Source organism: Trichosurus vulpecula, chromosome 3 (genome assembly GCF_011100635.1).
Source record: "Trichosurus vulpecula isolate mTriVul1 chromosome 3, mTriVul1.pri, whole genome shotgun sequence".
NCBI lineage: Eukaryota > Metazoa > Chordata > Mammalia > Diprotodontia > Phalangeridae > Trichosurus > Trichosurus vulpecula.
Window position 1 is genome coordinate 306,023,122 of NC_050575.1, and position 22,399 is coordinate 306,045,520.

Sequence of the window (22,399 nt, forward strand, 5' to 3'; positions counted from 1 at the left end):
CCTCTAGTTTGTTCTATATAGACCCTGTCTGTACATAGTTGTTTTTATGTAGTCTCTCCCATTCAACTGTGAGCTCCTGAAGAGCAGGGACTGGTTTTTTGCCTTTCTTTGTATCCTTAGTGCTTTAAGTGGTAATTTGTTGATTTGGGAATTTATCCCTAACCAAACAAAAACTGAACTCATTCTGACAACACATACAACATTCCACATCTATAGGCCCTGATTTCTTTAAGGGAAAGGAGGAGAGATCTATTTTCTCATCTCTTCTCTAGGGCCAAACTTGTTCAGTATAATTATGGCAAATCCTCTCCCCTTGAGTCGTCCTAGGTAATCATTTAAAATGGTGAGGTACTCTCTTGATCCAGAGAACCCCACAAAATCATGCAAGTCAAGGGGTTCAAATCTCCGGATCCACTTCAAGAACACCCGTGAAACAGCCCAAGCTATCAAGGGCATGCGTATCCGAAAAGCTACCAAGTATTTGAAAGATGTCACATTGAAGAAACAATGTGTTCCCTTCTGTCGATATAACGGTGGAGTTGGCAGGTGTGCCCAGGCTAAGCAGTGGGGCTGGACGCAGGGTCAATGGCCCAAAAAGAGTCCTGAATTCTTGCTGCATATGCTTAAAAATGCAGAGAGTAATACAGAACTGAAGGGTTTTGGATGTGGATTCTCTTGTCATTGAGCATATCCAGGTTAACAAGGCTCCCAAAATGCGACAGGGCTCATGGTCTAATCAACCCAAACAAGAGTTCTCCTTGCCATACTGAGATGATACTCACTGAAAAGGAACAAATTTTTCCTAAACCAGAAGAAGAGGTTGCTCAAAAGAAAAAGATATCCCAGAAGAAACTGAAGAAACAAAAGCTTATGGCACGGGAGCAAATATGACATTAGAGTGCAAAAAAAAATTATAGCAAGTCAGCATCAGAGCTAGCATCATAACTCCAAATCCAGTATGCTCACGACCATATTTCAAGGCACCTATCATGGGTTAAATTTGCTGTCAGGCTTAAATCTGAAGAGCTTCTGTCACTCAGGGTTAGAGCAAGTCACTTTCCCTTTTAATTTCTAATGATAAGCTTGGAGTAGATGATTTCTAAGATTGTTTTCCAGGGATTATACCCTGTAATCCTAAATATATCCCACGAAAGAATAGCTTAAGAGTGAACATCTCTAGGGGAACCTGATCTGCTATTTGTGCCGACATGTTACTACCACTCCTTTCCCCCATGGAGTGAAAAAAAATATAGAAAAGCCTTTCCATCTACAGTAAAGAAGCGATACCGAACCAAAGGCATGTTTGGCTTTTAGTAATGAAACTTCTTGCTTGCTCAGTGTCATTCGTGTATAATGGGAGACAGCATGAAATGAAATAGAAATTTATATTAATTTATGTGATTTTTCAGTCACAGACCTTAACATCTCATAAATTTCTTACTGCTCACTGAGTAATCTCTAATAATTATATTAAAATATTTTAATGACAGAATTTTTCAATTAAGAAAATAAATTGCCCTTTCATTTTCCTGAAACCAAATAAATTTTACTCTAACTTTAAAAAATTCAGTCTAAAAAGATTATTTTGACAAATTTATAAATGTTCAACACTCAACGAAATTCAATCATCCCAATGCACAAACTGCACTTAAGTGATTTCGACTGCCACCTTAATATACCAGCATGAGAATAAAACTTAACTGCTGCTTCAGTCAAAAGTTTTATCACAAATATAGCTCACTACAATTCTAAATCTGCTTCTGAGTAGTCTTAGAAATGTTGACTATTAATCTGAATAGGAATATGAATACTGTACTGAGTACAAGTGAGATCATGTATTAAGGTACCTCACAATTTTGAAACACTATATAAATGTTAAATACTACAACATTTTATATTTGTTATTTCTAAATGTCAAGACATAATACATTTTGTCCAGCACTACAATGTCTTCCTTGTAGATAGTGAAGTATCTGTTGGACTGTACTTGCTATTGGCACTATTTGTCCCTTCTTTCTGAGCTGAAAATATTCAGATGTGCTCAGTAAAGTCTTTTGACTATTCAGAATCCAGGAGAGCAAAAAAAAACCCTTTAATTTGTCCACACAGATACTAGAGAGAAAACCTATATTTCTAAAATAAAGTCTAGGATCAGAGATTTAAAGAATAAATTATATCTGGACAAATGGAATCTAGGATCACAGATTTAGAGAACAAACTATTTCAAATAGGAAAAAAAAGCCTCCATTTCCAAACTTCCATCAGAATTCACTACCATTTTTTGACTGTACCTGGCCTTGCAAATCCTGTCTTCCAGGATATGTGCTAGGGTATGGAGCCCTGGTTGGGGCAGCTGAATTCCAGTAGCTGGATCCATAGCCAGGATAAGGCGACTGCTCCTGAGGAAGAAAAAAATTCACTTTTAAATAAAATCCTTTAAATATTGTGATTCATTTGATAAAGAGGCAGATATAGATAAATCTTTAACTTCCAGACTACAGAGATAAAACCTAACCTTAATCAAAATATAATAAAATCCTGTAATATGATTCTATCCTATCTACTGAAATAAGGCAACTAGAACAAAAGCAAATAGCAAAAGCCGATATAACTAATTCTATCATCAAAATGATAAGCTTATGTCAACACCAGTCCACAGTACTAAATGACCAAAAGAAACAATTTAGGCTCCTTCCAGAGGACCAAAAAATCAGAACTATTTATTCGGGGTAGAAATCACAGTACTTTTTCCAATATTTAGGAAGGCCAGTTGCAGTATCAAATACTCTTGGGACCTACTGTATTAGTCCTAAAGTTCTATTTAAAGCACAAAACAAGTCACTCTCTAATAGTCACCATCTAGTTCTTTTTGCCTCATTTTAGATTTTTAATATTCCTGATGCTTGGTGGCTGGTTTGCTGCTGGCTGCTCACAACTGTTTAACGTCAGGAACCAATGTGGAACAACTGGCAGGCCTGGCTCCAACTCATACACGTAGGCAGTAGCAGCAGCCACAATAATACTCCCAAAAGGCATTAGTTGTACAATTCACAATGAACACAAACTACTAAATAATTGATTAGATGATTTGATACAAGTGTCATTCATTCCCTACCCTGAAGTTTCTCTGAACATCTAATGTGGCATCTATTTCAAGATGGTCACTAGATTGACCAAAAATTTTAACAAGTGGTTCCAGCATTTGAACTAGTTAGATCTGTGATTCAACTGGTATAGTAAACTCACAATATAGAAATTCCCCTGCACTGATTAGTGATTTATCTAATTCGGTCTGAGAGAGTAACCCAAGCACCAAGGTTAAGTTAACTTGCCCCTAGTCACTTGGCTGATGTCTGTCAGAGATGGGCCTTAAACCAAGGACTTCCTTCCTACAAGGCCAGTCTTCTCTCCAGCACCCAACACTGTTGCCTCTTTGATTGCAGCTTCACAATGAAACTGTTTGCATCTATTTTACTAACATCTTGGTACAAGGGCAATACTTGACAATCAGATAATACTTTCCTTACAAAGTGTCCTGTGATGAGGCATTCATTACACCATGTGACATTGCTATTCTTCATTCACGTCCCCCTCTGTTTTCTCCCTGGATGTGGCCGTGGGACTTGAGAAATGATGTGGTCCCATCAATGTGAAAAAAGCTCTGAGTACATACAGCAGAGTGACAGAAGGAATACACATGCAATACAATTCAACAACCATTAAGCCCCTAGAAAGCAAGGCACAGTGCCTTCAATATCCCAGGAAAGAGACTTTTATTAAATTTGAATACAATCATACAGCAATTACCTCCTGCTGAAACTTACAATAGAAGGGAGGGAATAAAAAAGACACAAAAATAAGTATGATACAATGTATAATGAGAGAAGGATAAAAAGAGCAAACAAAGGCATATCTGAGGAGGATGAGCTCATAGGAAATGGCAAAGATGCAATATGGAGAAAATAACACATGATCTAAGCCTTTAAAGAAGAGAAGGACTGTTACAAGGTGAAATGAGGAAGGAAGAGTATATTCCAGACACAGGGCAAGGACCAGAACAAAGGTACAGAGATGAAGGAGAATAATAACCAAGAGTCCAAATTGGCTATCATTGGGAATAATGTGAAATAAGACTGGGAAAGCAGAAAGATAGTGGAAGGTCTTAAATGTGAGACAAAGGAGTTTGTGTTCTAAGGACCAGCCTAGGAACTTCAAAGTAGCTCATCACCAACAGGGTGGCCACCAGGTGAAATTTTTCTTAGCAAGCACTACATAAATGTTAGCTTTTATCATTATTATCTTGGCAAAAGCAATTTATGAAGACCATTTTAAGGCATGGCAGAGTAGTGATATGTATAAGTGGAAGAAGTACCCACACTGATCTTTAGAAAAGTAACTTTACCATAAGGCTGGAACCAACCCCCTAGATATAGAAACAATTTACAAAAAAGCACAAATGTCAGAAGGAAACCTCAGATTTAAATACTTGATACTATCCATTAGGGAAAGTCTCATGACAAGAATTAAGGATTTCACAGCACACTCAACATTTTTCAGTGATTTAATACAATACATGATTTAGGAAAGCAAAATAAATGTGAGCTAAGAGGGTAGTGTTTCTCTTTTATAACGTTCTGGGGAAGGACTAAGAAAATTAAGAAATTAGACTACTTATCAGACAACTTCAGTATCAATAATAAAAAAAAAGTGTTTATTATGAACTTTTCAGACTACTTGTAATCTAATGAAGAAGTATTGGAGGGCTTTCTTCAATGATACTTCCAATGATTAGCAGAGTGGATACAGCACTGTGCCTTCAAGAAGACTCGAGTTCAAATTCAACCTCAGACACTCAGTTGTCCTCATCTGTAAAAATGGAGATAATAGCACCTAACTCTGTTTCCATGAGGATCAAAAAAAATAATTGTAAAGCACTTAGCACACTGCCTGAGACACAGTAAGTACTATGTAAACCTCAGTGTCCTCATCTGTAAAAATGGAGATAATAGCACCTAACTCTGTTTCCATGAGGATCAAAAAAAATAATTGTAAAGCACTTAGCACACTGCCTGAGACACAGTAAGTACTATGTAAATGTTAGCTATTGTCCCTAAGGTTATTACTTATATATATGTACTTTACATTTTATATAAACAAGTAGAAAGCAAACTCCCTGAAGATAGCAACTATTTTTGTTTGTTCTTCATTTTTTTAATCCTAAGCACCTAACAGCGTCTTCTAAATAGTTGAGTGCTTAACCTTTACTGAAGGGTAGAGAATTTGTTTAACAACCCAGAAGATATTTCTTTCTTTTGTTTTTGGTTTTTTTTTTGCAGGGGGGAGGGCAGGGCAATTGGGGTTAAGTGACTTGCCCAAGGTCACACAGCTAGTAAGTGTGTTAGGTGTCTGAGGCTGAATTTGAACTCAGATCCTCCTGCCTTCAGGGCCGGTGCTCTACTCACTGCACCACCTACCCCCCCCCAAGATATATCTAAAAGCGTTAAGTACAACTGTATACAACTCCTAGTAGGGCACATAAGAGAAGCACCTCAAAGAATAATTAAAATGTCAAAACTACCAAAGTTAATTTAGAGTTTTAATATTATCCTAGTCAAACTATTAAAGAGACACTTTACAAAACTTGATAAAATAATATTAAATTTATTTGGAGAAACAGAAAATCTAGCATCTATAAAGAGAAATAATGAAAAAAGGAGGAATAAAGGAATACCACTTCTAAACCATAAACTATATTACAAAGCAATAGCTATCAAGACTATTTAGTATTGGTTAAAAAACAGATCATTAGAAGAGACTAGACAAGTAATGTTATACCAGAAGCGAGTGAGACATGCCACACAGCATAAGTTTTAAGTGGAGAATTTATTAGCCGGCGGCCACTGGGGTACTTCCCAAATCAATGGCTCCGTTTTAAAGTGAAAGGGTAGTTTTTAAAGAGAATACAGGATTCAGTGCTTAATTATCTCTTGAAATGTCATTTTGCAGACTCGGCACGCCTGTACCTTTTATGACCATGATCAAAGGAAACTCCTTAATAGATTGTAGATACAACATATCAGACAGCTGACTAAGTGTCAACTGAATTACAACCCAGAATCTCTGTGTCCAGTTTGCCATACATCCCACAACATGACTCATGAGATAAGAGCTAGGAACAGTCACATAATTCAAAGGAATATCTGGAGCTGAGGCTTTCATCCTTCAAGGCCATAGGCAGACCAAGGGATACTCCAGCTGGGTTTGTTGAAACGAGATAGAGTCGTCTCTCAGTCCGCTCAGGAAAGAAACAGAGATTGCTAAGCATCAGGCCCTTCCCTTGGCCATACTCCATACTCCCAGAACAGTCATGGCAGGGGGGGCGGGGGGTGTCAAGGACACCCACTGAACGCCAAACAGCAGGAACTAAGTCTGATTTTCTTACACAAACTGGGGTTTTTTAGTTAGGGGCTGGGGCAGGGCTTTTCTAGCAATAGCTGGCTACTCAAGTATCACAGTAAGAATCAGAAATAATGGAACTCAATAACAGTATTTGTTAAACATAAATTACTAAGGAAAGAACTGATAAGATATTTGATAAGAACTGTCAGAAAACTAGAAAATAATGTGGCAGAAATTAGGCTTACACAAACATCTTATACTATATTTCACAATGAATTCACAATAGGTACGTAAACTGAATATTAAATATATCACATAGAAATTAGAAGAAAAGAAGCTCATGTACTTTTCAAATCTAAGAGTAAAAGATATAGTTTTTTAAAATAAATTTATTTTTAGTTTTTCAACATTCACTTCCATAAGATTTTGAGTTCCAAATTTTCTCCCTATCTCTCCCCCTCCCCCTGACCCCAAGATGACATATAATTTTATACAGGCTCTACATACACATTCATATTAAACCTATTTTCACATTAGTCAGGTTGTAAAGAAGAATTAGAACCAATGGGAGAAATCATAAGAAAGAAGTAACAAAACAAAACAAAGACAGAGTGTAAATAATATGGTTTGATCTGCATTCAGACTCCATACTTCTTTTTCTGTATGTGGATAGCATTTTCCATCATGAGTCTTTTGGAGTTTCCTTAGATCCTTGCTAAGAAGAGATAAGCCTATCAAAGTCAGTCATTGTATAATGTGGCTGTTCCTGCACACAGGTTTTTCTGAACTCCATCTGCTCATCATCTCTTACAGCACAATAGTATTCCATTACATTCACATACTAGAACTTGTTCAGCCATTCCCCAATTGATAAGCATCCCCTCAGTTTCCAATTCCTAGCCACCACAAAAAGAGCTGCTATAAAAATTTTTTTACATGTGGGTCCTTTTCCCACTTTGCATCCCTCTTTGGGATACAGACCTAGAAGTGGTATTGCTGGGTCAAAAGGGTTTGCACAGTTTTATACCCCTTTGGGCATAGCTCCAAATTGCTTTCCAGAATGGCTGGATCAGTTCACAACTCCTCCAACAATGCATTAGTGTTCCAATTTTCCCACATCTTCTCCAATATTTATCATTTTCCTGCTTTGTCATGTTAGCCATCCTGATAGGTGTGATGTGGTACCTCAGAGTTGTTTTGACTTGCATTTCTCTAATCAATAATGATTTAAAGCACTTTTTCATATGACTATTGATAGCTTTAATTTCTTCATCTGAAAACTGCCTGTTTGTTCATATCATTTGACCATTTATCAATTGGGGAAAGACTTGTATTCTTATAAATTTGACTCAGTTCTCTATATATTTTAGAAATGAGGCCTTTATCAGATAACTGGTTGTAAACATTCTTTCCCAGTTTCTGCTACCCTCCTAACATTGGTTCCATTGGCTTTGTGCAAAAACTTTTCAATTTAACATATACAAGATGTACTCTTAACCAAACAAGGGCTAGAGACAATTACAAAAGATAAAACAAGGTAATTTTGATTATGTGAAATTGAAAAGCTTTTATACAAACAAAATTAAGTATTCTTATCCTTATCTAGGTTAAGAAGGGAAGCACTTGAACATATATATTCAATCATAAATATCAAAGATATATAAACACAGCACTTCCAGACCTCAAGCTATATTATAAAGCAGCACACATCAAAATCATCTGGGACTGGTTAAAAAATAAAGCTACAACCATGAGATATAGTAGTCAAAGGGAGAATCAGAAACACTGGAACTCAATAACTCAGTGTATGACAAAGTAGAAAACAATTACCTAGGGAAAAAAAATTCCTTATTTGCTTGAAAACTGGAAAGCAATCTGACAGAAATTAGACGTATACTAACACTTTACACCATATTCCACAATACATTCTAAAGGGCAAGATCTTAATATTAAAGATGATAGTTTTTAGATGGCGCCTGGAAAGCAGGGACTAGCGTGAGCTCCCCGACAAGTCCCTCCAAAAACCTATAAAAAATGGCTCTGAACCAATTCTAGAACTGCAGAACCCACAAAATAGCAGAGGGAAGCAGGGCTCCAGCCCAGGACAGCCTGGATGGTTGCTGGGTGAGGTCTTTCGCGCACGGAGCTGGGAGCGGAGCAGAGGGGAGCAGAGCCCAGTGTGGGCCCTGCGGACCAACCAGTCCAGGAGCTGGGCAGAGCAGGCCGTAGCGCCCTGAATCAGTGAGCTGTGGCAGTTGCCAGACTTCTGAACCCGCAAACACCAAAGACAACAGAGAAGAACTGCAGAACCCACAAAATAGTGGAGGGAAGCAGGGCTCCAGCCCAGGACAGCATGGATGGTTGCTGGGTGAGGTCTTTCCTGCAAGGAGCTGGGAGCGGAGCAGAGGGGAGCAGAGCCCAGCGTGGGCCCTGCGGACCAACCAGACCAGGAGCCGGGCAGAGCGGGCCCTAGCGCCCTGAATCAGTGAGCTGTGACAGTTGCCAGACTTCTCAACCCACAAACACCAAAGACAACAGAAAAGGTTAGTGGGAAAAGCTGCAGCGACAGAGTGGAAGGAGTTCACTGTTCGGCCACCGCCCAGGAGGCAGTGGAGGTGGTGCAGCTCTGAGGACAGAACTACAGCTGCAGTTGCTTCTGGCCCCAGGCCCACCTGGTGGGAGGAATTAAGCAGCAGATCAGAGCAGGAATACACAGCCTGCTGAAGATCTAAGTCCAGTCAGGTTGGGGGTTCTTGAGGAAGGAGGAGCGCTGGTGTGGCAGAGCTGGCTGTAATAGCTCTGAAATCAACAGTGCATCCCTCCAAGCTTGGAACATAGTACTCTTTACTCTACAAGCAGTCATACCCCGCTGAAAAACTCAAGGGTGAAGTAAGTTGGCTGGGAACATGGCCAGGCAGCGAAAATGCACCCAGATTCAGTCTCAGACTTTGGAATCTTTCTTTGGTGACAAAGAAGACCAAAACATACAGACAGAAGAAGTCAAGAAAGTCAGAGAGCCTACATTAAAAGCCTCCAAGAAAAACATGAACTGGCTTCAGGCCATGGAAGAGCTCAAAAAGGAGTTGGAAAAGCAAGTTAGAGAAGTAGAGGAAAAATTGGGAAGAGAAATGAGAAAGATGCGAGAAAACCATGAAAAACAAGTCAATGACTTGCTAAAGGAGACCCAAAAAAATACTGAAAAATATACTGAAGAAAACAACACCTTAAAAAATAGACTAACTCAAATGGCAAAAGAGCTCCAAAAAGCCAATGAGGAGAAGAATGCCTTGAAAGGCAGAATTAGCCAAATGAAAAAGGAGGTCCAAAAGACCACTGAAGAAAATACTACCTTAAAAATTAGATTGGAGCAAGTGGAAGCTAGTGACTTGATGAGAAATCAAGATATTATAAAACAGAACCAAAGGAATGAAAAAATAGAAGACAATGTGAAATATCTCATTGGAAAAACCACTGACCTAGAAAATAGATCCAGGAGAGAGAATTTAAAAATTATTGGACTACCTGAAAGCCATGATCCAAAAAAGAACCTACATATCATCTTTCAAGAAATTATCAAGGAGAACTGCCCTGATATTCGAGAGCCACAGGGCAAAATAGAAATTGAAAGAATCCACCGATTGCCTTCCTCAAATAGATCCCAAAAAGAAATCTCCTAGGAATATTGTCACCAAATTCCAGAGCTCCCAGATCAAGGAGAAAATACTGCAAGCAGCCAGAAAGAAACAATTTGAGTATTGTGGAAACATAATCAGAATAACCCAAGATCTGGCAGCTTCTACATTAAGAGATCGAAGGGCTTGGAATACGATATTCCAGAGGTCAATGGAGCTAGGATTAAAACCAAGAATCACCTACCCAGCAAAACTGAGTATCATGCTCCAAGGCAAAATATTGACTTTCAACAAAATAGAGGACTTTCAAGCTTTCTCAGTGAAAAGACCAGAGCTGAATAGAAAATTTGACTTTCAAACACAAGAATCAAGAGAAGCATGAAAAGATAATCAAGAAAAAGAACAAGAAAAAGAAATCATAAGGGTCTTACTAAAGTTGAACTGTTTTGTTTACATTCCTACACGGAAAGATGATGTGTTTGATTCATGAGACCTCAGTATTAGGGTACCTGAAGGGAATATGCATATATATGTATATGTGTGTATGTATGTATATATGTATGTGTGTGTATATATATGGGGGGGGCATAGGGTGAGTTGAAGAGGAAGGGATGATATCTATAAGAAATAAAATCAAATTAAGGGATGAGACAGGAATATATTGAGAGAGGGAGAAAGGGAGAGATAGAATCAGGTAAATTATCTCGCATAAAAGTGGCAACAAAAAGCAGTTCTGTAGGAAGAGAAGAGAAGGCAGGTGAGGAGGAATGAGTGAATCTTACTCTCATCAGATTTGACCTGAGGAGGAAATACCATACACACTCAATTGGGTATCTTACCCCACAGGAAAGAAGAGAGAAGAAGATAAAAAAGGGGGGATGATAGAAGGGAGGGCAGATGGGGGAGGAGGTAATCAAAAACAAACACTTTCGAAAAGGGACAGGGTCAAGGAAGAAAATTGGATAAAGGGGGATAGGTTAGGAAGGAGCAAAATATAGTTAGTCTTTCACAACATGAGTATTGTGGAAGGGTTATACATAATGATACGCATGTGGCCTATGTTGAATTGCTTGACTTCTTAGGGAGGGTGGGTGGGAAGGGAAGAGGGGAGAGAATTTGGAACTCAAAGTTTTAAAAACAGATGTTCAAAAACAAAAAAGAAAAGTTTTTGCATGCAACTAGAAAATAAGATACACAGGCAATGGGGCGTAGAAATTTATCTTGCCCTACAAGAAAGGAAGGGAAAAGGGGATGAGAGGGGAGGGGGTGATAAAGGGGAGGGCTGACTGGGGAACAGGGCAACCAGAATATATGCCATCTTGGAGTGGAGGGGAGGGTAGAAATGGGGAGAAAATTTGTAATTCAAACTCTTGTGAAAATCAATGCTGAAAACTAAATATATTAAATAAATTAAAAAAGAAAAAAAAAGATGATAGTTTTAAAAAATTAGAAGAGAAGCACGTCAAAAAAAAAAAAGAAGAGAAGCACGTCACATATACCTCTCACAGCTATGGGTAGGAGATACATTCTTAATCAAAAAAGGGATAGAGGCAATTACAAAAAATAAAATAGATAATTTTGATTACATGAAACTGAAAAGCTTCTGCACAAACAAAATTAATGCACCTAGGATAAGAAGGTAAGCAGTCAAATAGGAATGAAATAGAGGACTTTCGAGCATTCCTGATGAAATGACATCTATGTAAAAAATTCAAACACATGAATAATGAGAAACATAAAAAGGTAAACACAAATGAAAAATTTTAAGGGACTAAATAAGGATAAACTGCTTCCATTCTAATATGGAATGATAATGCATATGTTTCCTTTGAACCCAGGGTTCAGAGAGGGAATCTAATTAGAAGGCCTGTGAGTGGTTCTGTTACGTCTAGATCTTAAAAGAATGGAAAGAGATGGGGCAAGATATATATAGAGGGTGGGGGGAGTGAAAGGAAAGTTTGAGAAAATTATCTCAGATAATTTCGGTGCTCAAGTAGAAGTCTATACAAATTGGAGAGGGGTTGGTGCGCAGACACATGAACTTCAATCTCATCTGAACTAGTCAAAGGAAGGAAGAATAAAAACACACACAGTTGGGTTTATTAATATTTTGCACTCAACAGAGAAATAGATAGGAGGAAAGAGAAGGGGAAGAGGGGGTATTAGAGAGAGACTGGTTAAAATTAAGGGAAGGGACTAGTCCTGAGCAAAACAAACTAATTAAAGGTGTTCAAAAATATTTACATCTCTTTTCTGAGGTGGCAAATTATGGAAATCTGAGGAGGTACCCATCAATTAGGGTATGGTTGAACAAGTTATGGTTTATAAGTGTGACAGAGTACTATTGTAAGACATTATTAAGAGGAAATATTGGAATACTTATAAAGTACTAATGCAAAATCAAGTGAAAAGAACCAAGGAAAAATTTATAGAAGAATGTTTTAGGAACGCTGATCAATGCAATGACCAATCATAATTCATGACAACTACCTCCTGATAGAGAAATGGAAGACTCAGAGAGTGCAGAATTAAACATACATATGTGTATGTGCATGCATGCATGTATATAGGCATGCACATATACATATATGTATAAATTTTTTCCTTTTGTACATGGTCAATGTAGAAATGTTTTTCCTTGACTATTTATGTTTGTAAAAGGGGTTTTGTTTTTCCTTCATTCTGAACTGGGCGGGGGGTGGGGGGAGAGGAGAAGGTGGATTTTTGCAAATTAAGAAATAAAATTTAATTTTAAAAGAAGATCACAAAGAACAAACATGGCCCCAAAGCAAAGAAGAATTAATTATGAGAAGATATCACTCACCACACTCTTTTGCGGAGGTGAGAGGGGATACTGCATATATTTTCAGATTTTTTTCAATGTACTGATGTTTTTTTACTCATTTTTTCTCTTCTTCCCCCTTTTCCTTTTTTATTTAAAATTATTGTATAGAATGGCTGGGGGCGGGGGGATAGGGGTAAGGAACAAGGGTAAAATTTAGATGATATGAAAATAAAAAACATTAGTAATTTTTTAAAAGAAAAATAAACAAGGAACAAAAAAAAATCATCACCAGTAAAAGATGCACTTGACTGGACCAATAAAAATTGGAGGACTAAACATTTTCTTCAATCCTCATGACCTCTCAAATCTCTCCAACAGGAATTATGCATCAGAGATAAAGTAATTTCAGCTGTTTCCACATCTGAAACATCAAGAACCTAAACAAGATAAAAATTTGAACTAACCACAGAGAACAATAATTCCTAATCCCTAAAGCAAGCTTACTTAACATCCCCTCCCTCCAGCAGGATCCTGGAAGCAGGGTTATAACAAGCCTGCCCTCTTAACTTAGAAAAGAACTCGAATGAACCCAGCTAGCCCCAAATGTGCAACAGAGATCTAAACTCCAAATAGTAGCTATTTGCTCAGGGTACAAAGCAGCACAGGAAAACTCTGGACCAGAGAACTGAGGAAGGGGTAGTGTGGGGGCACTGGAGAAGCCACATGTAAGTAGCACTCTACTAAGCCGGAGGAAAAGTGCCCAGCATCCACTGGGATTCAGTTTTGTGCCCCCAGAAATCACTCCATGCAGAGACCTGAGGCTGATGAACAGTAAACTGCCTGGCTTAGGAGGAAGCTTAAACTCTTGAGATCCAGATCCCAGAAAACCACCATCAAAGAGGAAGAAATCAGCAAGTGAGAAAACAGAGAAAAATAAGGGGAAAACAAAAAAACTGAAAATTACCAAAGATCTCAGGAGGAAGAAAATTCAAAGCACCCGCAGATAAACCAACCAGGAAGATATTAAAAAGCAGACCGAACTATGGCCTCAAGATAGGGTAAGAGTTCAAGCATCTGTAAATAAAGTAGTTTGAGACAAAGGGAAATGAATCTACACCTAAATGAGGCAGAAAGCATGGAACCACAGCAGGATATTCCTGAACAGTTTAAAAGAGAAATAAGAATTTTGAAAATGAATATATAGAAATGGCAGAATAGAAAAACTTGAATCTACAGTGGTAAGTCTCATCAAAGAACCAAAAGAGGAATAACTGATTGGAAATATAAATACACAAGAGTAAAGGACAATCTGGAAGTAGAGAAGCAAAAATAACATTTAAAGAAAGAAAACTGCCCAGAACTTTCGAACACAGAAAACAAAATGCAAATCAAAAGAATTACCTCCAGGAGGAAAAAAAACCAAACCCTAAGGTACAAACTCCAAGACACATTAAATGTAATAGTTCCACTGACAAACAACAAATTCCACAAGTGACCAGCAAAAAAACCTTCAAATATAAAGGAAAGAAAATTAAAATAACACAGTATTGCCTGGTGCCAGATTGTAAAATTACATCTAGATCTCACTTACAATAGATGGTGCTGTTAATATAGTTTATCCTGATTTTAGGAAAGTATTAATCAATTATCTCATATTATTCCTATGAAAAAATTATTAAAATGTGGACTATATAACAGTATAATTAAATAGACTCACTGCTGATCAACTCAAAGAACAGTCACTAAGAGTTTAGTGCTGGCTTGAAAAGAGGTCTCCAGTAGAGTTCATTATCATGAATTATCAACAACTTGGTTAAAGAAAGAGATGGTATGCTTTTCAAATTAGCAGATGACAAAATTAGGATGGATAGTTTGCATACATAATAAGAGTTAGGATCCAAAAATGGCCTGACTGCTATAACTTTGGGCTGAATTGAAAAATATGGAATTTTTAAAAGATAACTTATATTTGGGTTTAAAGCATCATCTTCAAAAATACATGAAGAAACACTGGATAACTTCTGGCCTGAAAATATCTGGGAATTGAATCAACAACAGTGTGACATGGTAGCCAAAAAAGCTAAAATGATCTTGTGCTTTATCAAGAGGCATAAAATCCATGAATACAGAGGTGATGATACCACCGTACACTTCTCTGGTCAGGCCACATCTGGAAGACTGTGTTCCATTGTAGCTACTATAGTAAGGACTTTGATCAGCATAGATTTGGAGTTGGGCCTTAGAGGTCATCTAATCCAATGTCTTAATTTTATAGATGAGGACACTGAAGCCAAAGAGGTTAAATGATTTGTCCAGTGTCACAAAATTACTAAATGGTAGATCTGGGATTTGAACTCAGGTGTTCTGACTCTGAATTCAGTGCTCCCTGGGTCATGCTACCTCCATAAGTAGTAGGGGGCCTTAAGATCCTGTCATATAAGTTTGATGGGTAACGGGGTTGTTTAATCTGGAAAAGAGAAGATTCAGAGGGGACATAATAGCTGTCTTCAAGTATTTTAAGGGCTGTCTTATTTAACTTGCTCCAGAAAGGCTTTAAGTACTGGGAATATCTGCATGTTACTGAAAAGGCAGATCTAGCTAGCTGGTACAATGGATGGAGTACTAGGCTTGGAATCAGGAAGACTCATCTTCATGAATTCAAAGACAGCTTCACTTACTTACTAGCTACATGACCCTGAATAAGGCACTTAACCCTGTTTGCCTCAGTTCCTCATCTGTAAAATGAGCTGAAGAAGGGAAATTGCAAACTACTCCAGGATCTTTGCCAAGAAAACCCAAATGGAGTCACAAAGAGTCAGATATGACCAAAACAACTGAATAACAAGATTTAGGCTTGATCTCAGGGAAAAACAGAAACAAAAGATGCTAACAATTAGAAATATGCGAAACAGAACAGGCTTCTTCCAAGGATAGTGGGATCCCCATCACTAGAGGTGTTTAGATCAAAGGCTAGATGACCTCTTGTTGAGTATATTGTGGTGAGGATTTTTTTTTTTGTATAGGTTGGAATAAATGGCTGCAGGGGTCTCTTCCAATTCCTATGATTCTGTTTTTCTAAGAAAAGTTGTATGCAAATAAATTTTTAAAATAGATGAAAAGAATCACTTTATATACACAAAGAAAAGTGAACATTGCAAAATTTCAAATAAGCATGACTCCAAAGAAGAGATATGAGAAGACATCTCCCCCGCTCCTTTGTAGAAATGAGAAACCCACAAGTATGGAACATGGCATGTATTGTCAGACTTGTCCATGTATGAAGTGCTTTTGCTGATTTTTTTCTTCCAAAAATACTCTTTGTTATCCATGGGATTGCTCTCTGGGAGGGGATGGGATACAAGGGGAAATTCAAGCAAAGATATAAATAAAAGTTCATAAGCTGGTATAAGGACCACCTTTCAGAAGCACTGCTGAACTTAACTCATTAGCAACTTGTAGAACCTGTGGTTCATGCAACTTCCAAAGTAATTAATGGTGATGTTAGACAAGCATATCTGAGAAATGAGTGGAAAAGACCGGAAATGTAAAGTAAGTTGTAAGAACTCATAGAATAATACACTCTTTGAGACCATGTTGATCCATTCTAGGCCAATTCCTACATTTCTCAGCTCCAGGATGCTAAATGTTGCATAACTAGCTCAGAGTAACATCAAAGGTAGAACTCAAATCTCCAAATGTCCACTTTTAGTACTTAAGTGACACAAGACAAATGAAACTTATTGCTAACAGGATATGTTTACAATGCTGAAAATGTTATTTCGGGCAAAGAGTTATAAATTTAGAGAAAATGTTCATCAACATCATAAATAGGGACTGCCTATAATTCCTATAACATGGTAAAAAGAATGCTGGGAGAAATAAAAAGAAAGAACACTTGAAGTCAAAAGACTTGGATTTTAAAACTGGTACTGATGCTTACTAGTCATGTGAACATGGCCAGAATATTTAAACTCCATAAGTTGTAGTTTATTCATCTATAAAATAAAAATAAAACAAACTATTGTACTGATATTGAACATGCTTTGCATGCCTAGTTTAAACCCTGCCTGCTGAAGATTAATAACTTGTTAATATATTAATTGGCTAATATTTAATTATTTTGGCATCTACATTCAGTAACAAAATTGGCATATTATTTTCTTTTTTTTAGTATTCTCTTTACTTGGCTTTAAAATCAACACCATATTTGCTTCATAAAAGGTCCTAGATAATATTCCTTCTTTCTCTACATTTATAAACTATGTAATTTAAAGAAAACCTGTTCATGGAAAATGTTAAAGTATTTTGTTGTGAAATCATCTGGGGCAAGTGTTTGGGTTTGCGGGGGCAGGGGTGGGGGGGAGGTTGCCTTTGTAATTCTTTGACAACATCTCGAAGGTCTTATTTCTTCCTGAGACTGGTATACAAGTTTGTAATATTTCTCTATAACTTCTTCAGTACCAAATTTCACTCTTTCAGTTATTTTTGATAATTTGATGAGGGGGAGGTGGTATCTCTAAGTTGTTTTAATGTGTCCCCATAATTAATGTGGGAATTTGTTTTTTTTTTTTTTAAAAGGTTTTTGTTTTTCTTTTTTTTCCTCCAAGAAGGGCAAAGGTAGAAAAAATGGATTTTTATTCACTGAAAAAATAAAGTTTAAAAAAAAGTTCTGGGGCTTTACTGATTGTATTCTGCAGGTTTTAAGAGGAAAAAGAGAAAGGGGAATACACTAGTGTGGAAAGGAGAAAGGGGTAGAACATGTCATTTCCAATAAAGGGGTACAAATATAAACATGCAGGAAGAGAGAATGGGCATCAAATGTACCTCTCTCTTATGGGAAATGGACAGGGGATGTAGAACAGCAACAGACACATACAAACACTCAAATATAAACAAGGTGATGCAGTAATACATCAAAACTCAAAGAAATAAGCAGGGATAAGGAGGGGAAGTTGAAAGAAAATACTGGGGAAGAAATAGCTGCAAAACAAACTCTACCCTAAAGGGGGATTTAAAAGAGAAAAGAAAAGACCTAGAATTTAAGGAGGCACCCATTCAATCAGGGGATGGCTGAGTAAATTGTCGTACTGTGTAACAGAATTGTTCTGGAAGAAATGACAAGAGATGATTTTAGAGCATCCTGAGTAGTATGAACTAGTGCAGAGTGAAATGAGCAGAACCATAAGAATTTATATAAGGAAAACAATACTATAAAGAAAAACAGCTGTAAAAGACTTAAGAACAGTGCAGTGACTTAACTACAATTTCAGAGATCTATGTTGAAGCTGCACACCCCAGACAGACAGAAGCTCCTTGAGGGCAGGAGCTGTCTTTTCCTCTCTTTGTACACCCAGCACTCAGCATGGTGACTGGCATATAACAGGAATTTAATAAATTGTGGTTGTACAGTCATGTCTGCCTCTTCGTGACCCATGGACCATACAGTTTTCTTTGCAAAGATATTGGAGTGGTCTGCCATTTTCTTCTCCAATGGATTAAGACAAAGGTTAAGTAACTTGCCCAGGGTAACATGGCTAATAACTGTCTGAAACCAAATTTGAACTCAGGTCTTCCTGACTCCAGCCCCAGCACTGCCTCCTCCAACTAGATGCCTCCTTAATAATTAATGTTTACTGGTGGCATCAAGATGCAGAGTAAGATATACGTTTGTTTAATATGGCCACTATGATTCATATTGCTGGATTATGCTTATTTTTTATATGAGTTTTGTTTTCCTTTACAATTTTTAATTGAGGAAGAAAGGAAGAGTGGGATTTTTAGCAACCATCATACCAAAAAAGAGGGCCATTGAAACCATTTTTGAAATGTACCAGTAGGGAAGAAAAGCAAGTTCAGAAGGAAGCACCAAAAAAAGGACAGTTTTGAAAGCAATATGTAGAATTATATATTTTTTAAAAGCAAGAAGTATGGAGATTCAATTTCATATACAAACCTCTTTTTTGTGTGTTTTGCAGCATATGTAGGATTTTTTTATATTGGAGTCCAGAATAAAAAATAAAAATTTTTAAAAGAAAAAAATTATTTTCTTTATATTTTTAAAATGCCTATAGCATATCCAAGTTATGAATGTTCAATATGCAGTTGTTGATGCAGGACTGGATATGAGTCATCTTAACAGAAAAGACTGATGAGATCACCAGGATAGAGAACAGAAAGAAGAGGGGTTAGGACAGGAACATGAGGTACACTCTCAAGCCAAGGGTGGGACACAGACGACATCTAACAAATGAGACTGAGAAACAGCCTAACAAAGGTAGAAAAAGGTAGGAGGGGAATAAGGAGGAAACAGTGTCGCTAAAACTCAGGAGGCAAAGAATATCCAGGAGTAAGAAAGTAGTCAGTGTCAAACCCTGCAATAAGATCAAAAAAGATGAGGACTGAGAAAAAGACCACCAAATTTAGCACTGATCACCTCAGTAACAAGTTACAATTAAGTGACAACGTTGGAAACCAGAAACTGCATTGGGTTGCACATAAAGAAGCAGAGCCCTTGGAGTTCATCAATTGGACACTAGGTTCCTGCTCTCCTAGCACAGAGTGAATGTAAATACTACATAGTAACTGTTTCTCTTTTGGGCAGGAATCTTGAGGGTCTTCCCCTCCCAGTTTGATTTTTTTTTTGAGTTTTTGATTAAAGGGGCATCCCATGATTAACTTGTTAAAGAGTCCTATTCACTGAATGGGCTCATTCAAAGCAAGAACCTGAAAAGATCTTAGCCTGAAAGGGCCACAGTCTCCCAGTGCATGCTGGTGAATATCAGGCCACTAGACCCAGATGGCTCTGGAGGTAGAAAGTGAGGCTGGTGACCTTGCACAGCTCTCCCTCCCTCAAATCAAAGTCAACTGCAAGTCATGTCATCATTTCCCTGATGACATGGTCCTCTTCCAGAATGAAGGACAAACACAACAACAAGAAGTAGAGGAAGGAATACAGTTAGCTTTTTCTAGGAGTTTAGATATAAAAAGGATGCTCTCATCCTTTAAAGAATTTTAGAGGCAAAGGTGAGTAAGTATATTCCAAGGATGAGAGAGGGGAAGCAGGAGCTGCAATGTCATCATTGTCATATGTGGGCACAGCAAGTAAGCTAGTTTGGCTAGAACACAGTATGCATGAAAGGGAATAATAAGCAATAAGCCTAAAAGTTGAGCATAACTTGATGCCATCTTGTGGTTAAGTAAAAGTCTGTGAATGGGAGGGACCCTGGGTATGTCTGTGGGCTGCAAAGAACTAGAAAATGAGCAAAGGGAATGATTAAGTGGGCAAGATGCCAGAAGAGATGAACGAGACAGGATCAATGGCCCAAGGAGAGGGGATAGCCTTGGCAAGTATAAGGTCCAGCCCTTAATCAGGAATTGAAGTAAAGGAGCCAATGGAAAACGATGTCAAGGGTTTTTGAGGTGTATAACACAGAATGTGCCCAAAAACATCCTCTGTTTGAATAGCCACTACATAGTCAACTAGAGGAGTCACACAGAGAGAATTCAACTGAGATGAGATAAATCTATAATGGACCAATGAAGGTCAGAAAGAATAACAGATAAATAAGATTGCATTCAAAGGAACACAATTATATATTTTAAAAGAAAAGTAAGCTGTACATAAGACATGAACAGTTTCGTGTCCAAACCTTAAATGACCATTTTGTTTGGTGTTTGTTAAATTCACCATAAAAAAACTTTTCCTTCTAGTACTGCTCAGGAGCATTTAAGTAGAAGTAGCCAAAATGGATGGAGTGAGAGAAGTGGGGTGGCAAGGCATAAGCAACAAGACAAGAGTGAAAAGGATGAGAGTGGAGTTCACTGTAGAGCTGAACTGGTTAAGAATAGGATCAAGACAAAGAAAGGAAGAAAGTGAAGCAAGGATGATGGCCTGGGAGAATCCTAAGGAATAAACTGATGGGATGTCATGGTGAGGATAACAAATTACTTGGGGTGAGGCCCAAAGAAAGATAGGAGGGTGTGATCAGATGGAAGAATTTTGAGTTCCCAATCATGAAAGTGGAATACTGACTGTTCTGATGAATGGCTGAGGTACGGAACATTAGGGACAGCAGCAAACGATGGGAGACGGGAGATAGGATCAGGGGAGGGCAGTGAAGAGGACAATGAAGAGTTGAACTGGTTCACCAAAGGGTCAAGATGGAGAAGAGATGAGCATGTAGTCAATGTTGGTGTAGAGTGCACAGGAGGAGATCAGGGGGATGACAGAAGAGGGTTTGTAGTCGAAAGGCAGAGGAGTGGTGAAATGACTAGAGTGTGATCAGATAAAGGAATTTCAGAGGTCATGAACAAGGTAGTGAAACATTTGTAGGTGATGGCAAGTTCAAGGGTATCACCTTGTGTGTAGCTGGGGGGAAAGAAGGGTTTGAGTGGTAGTTCCTAGGAAATGAGTGAATTGAGAAACTACATGAGGGTGTTTGAAGGACTATCAATACACAGACTGATGCCCTCTAGATCAAAGCCAGGAGTTGGGGCACAGAGAAAAACTGTGAGCCAAGCACAGAACTCATTAAGGAAAGAAGTATCTGGGAGGTTGGCAGACAACAGTTTCCAGAATCTTGCTTGGGTGGTAGAAAGGAATTGAGTGAACCTCAAAGAAGGAGAGTGATGGTAACAGAGAGAAAATAGGGAATAGGTAGCAATGGGAAGCAAAGAGCATTTCAATCCCCTCACCTCAACTGGTGATTTGGGGTATGAGTGAAGTGTAACCAGTGCTTGAAAGAGTGATCAGAAAGGCTGTGTCATCAAGAAAAAGCTAGATTTCAGTAAACGCCAGCAGATGGAAGGAGTGAGAAAGGAAAAAAATTAAGATGAAAGCAAGATATTGATCAGAGGAAGCTCTTTCAGTCCTAGAGAGAGAAAGTCAAGGAAGAAATCCAGAAGTCCAAGTAGACTGAGTATTATTCTGGAATGCTGGCCCCAAAACTGTATTTTAATATGTTGTGACTCTACTTTGAGATTCTTATAAATGTTACCTCAAATTGTCTTGGAGGGAGAAGTCCAACACATGAAGGGATTGTGTCAGTTTGGTCACTTCTCTCTCTGCACTAGATGAAATTTTGAATGTTAAATTAATAAAAACTCATTCTTGCAGATCTGTGCCTAAAACACAGAGTACAGTATTAATATCTTTTCTTCCACAACTATTCCTATCAAAGGTACCACCATCCTAATCACCCAGGTTGCCAACCATGTAGTTATCCTTAACTTCACCAGATACATGAAATCAATTGCTAGATCTACCTAATTTCATCTCCACTATCTGCCCCCTTTTCTCTATGAGGCCATCACATTAGTTTAAGCCTTGTCACCTCTCTCTCACCTGCACTACTGTAAGAGCTTCCTAACCGATCTCCTTGCCACCAATTTTCCCACCTCTCTAAGACATCTTCCAAATAGCTGTTAGAGTGGTATTCCTAAAGCCCAGGTCTCACCCCCAACCCAAATGCTAAAGAAGCTCAACTGGCTCTAAAACAAAGTGCTGGCTCCTATCTACCTTTCCAGAGTTACTACATATTACTCACTTTTGAACCTTCTTGGGTCCAGCTACACTAGCCTCTCC

General features: G+C 38.1%; 1 protein-coding gene and 1 pseudogene across 1 annotated transcript in view; one reads left to right on the plus strand and one right to left on the minus strand.

The window, feature by feature from the left end:
• Window positions 1–22,399, minus strand: part of BAG4 (BAG cochaperone 4) — a 42,016-nt gene that overhangs the window by 16,926 nt on the left and 2,691 nt on the right. The window contains exon 2 of the mRNA XM_036751986.1: window positions 2,292–2,399. Within this exon, the coding sequence (XP_036607881.1) occupies window positions 2,292–2,399 (108 nt within the window). The remainder of the gene's footprint in view (window positions 1–2,291; window positions 2,400–22,399) is intronic.
• Window positions 326–891, plus strand: LOC118841284 (annotated as a pseudogene).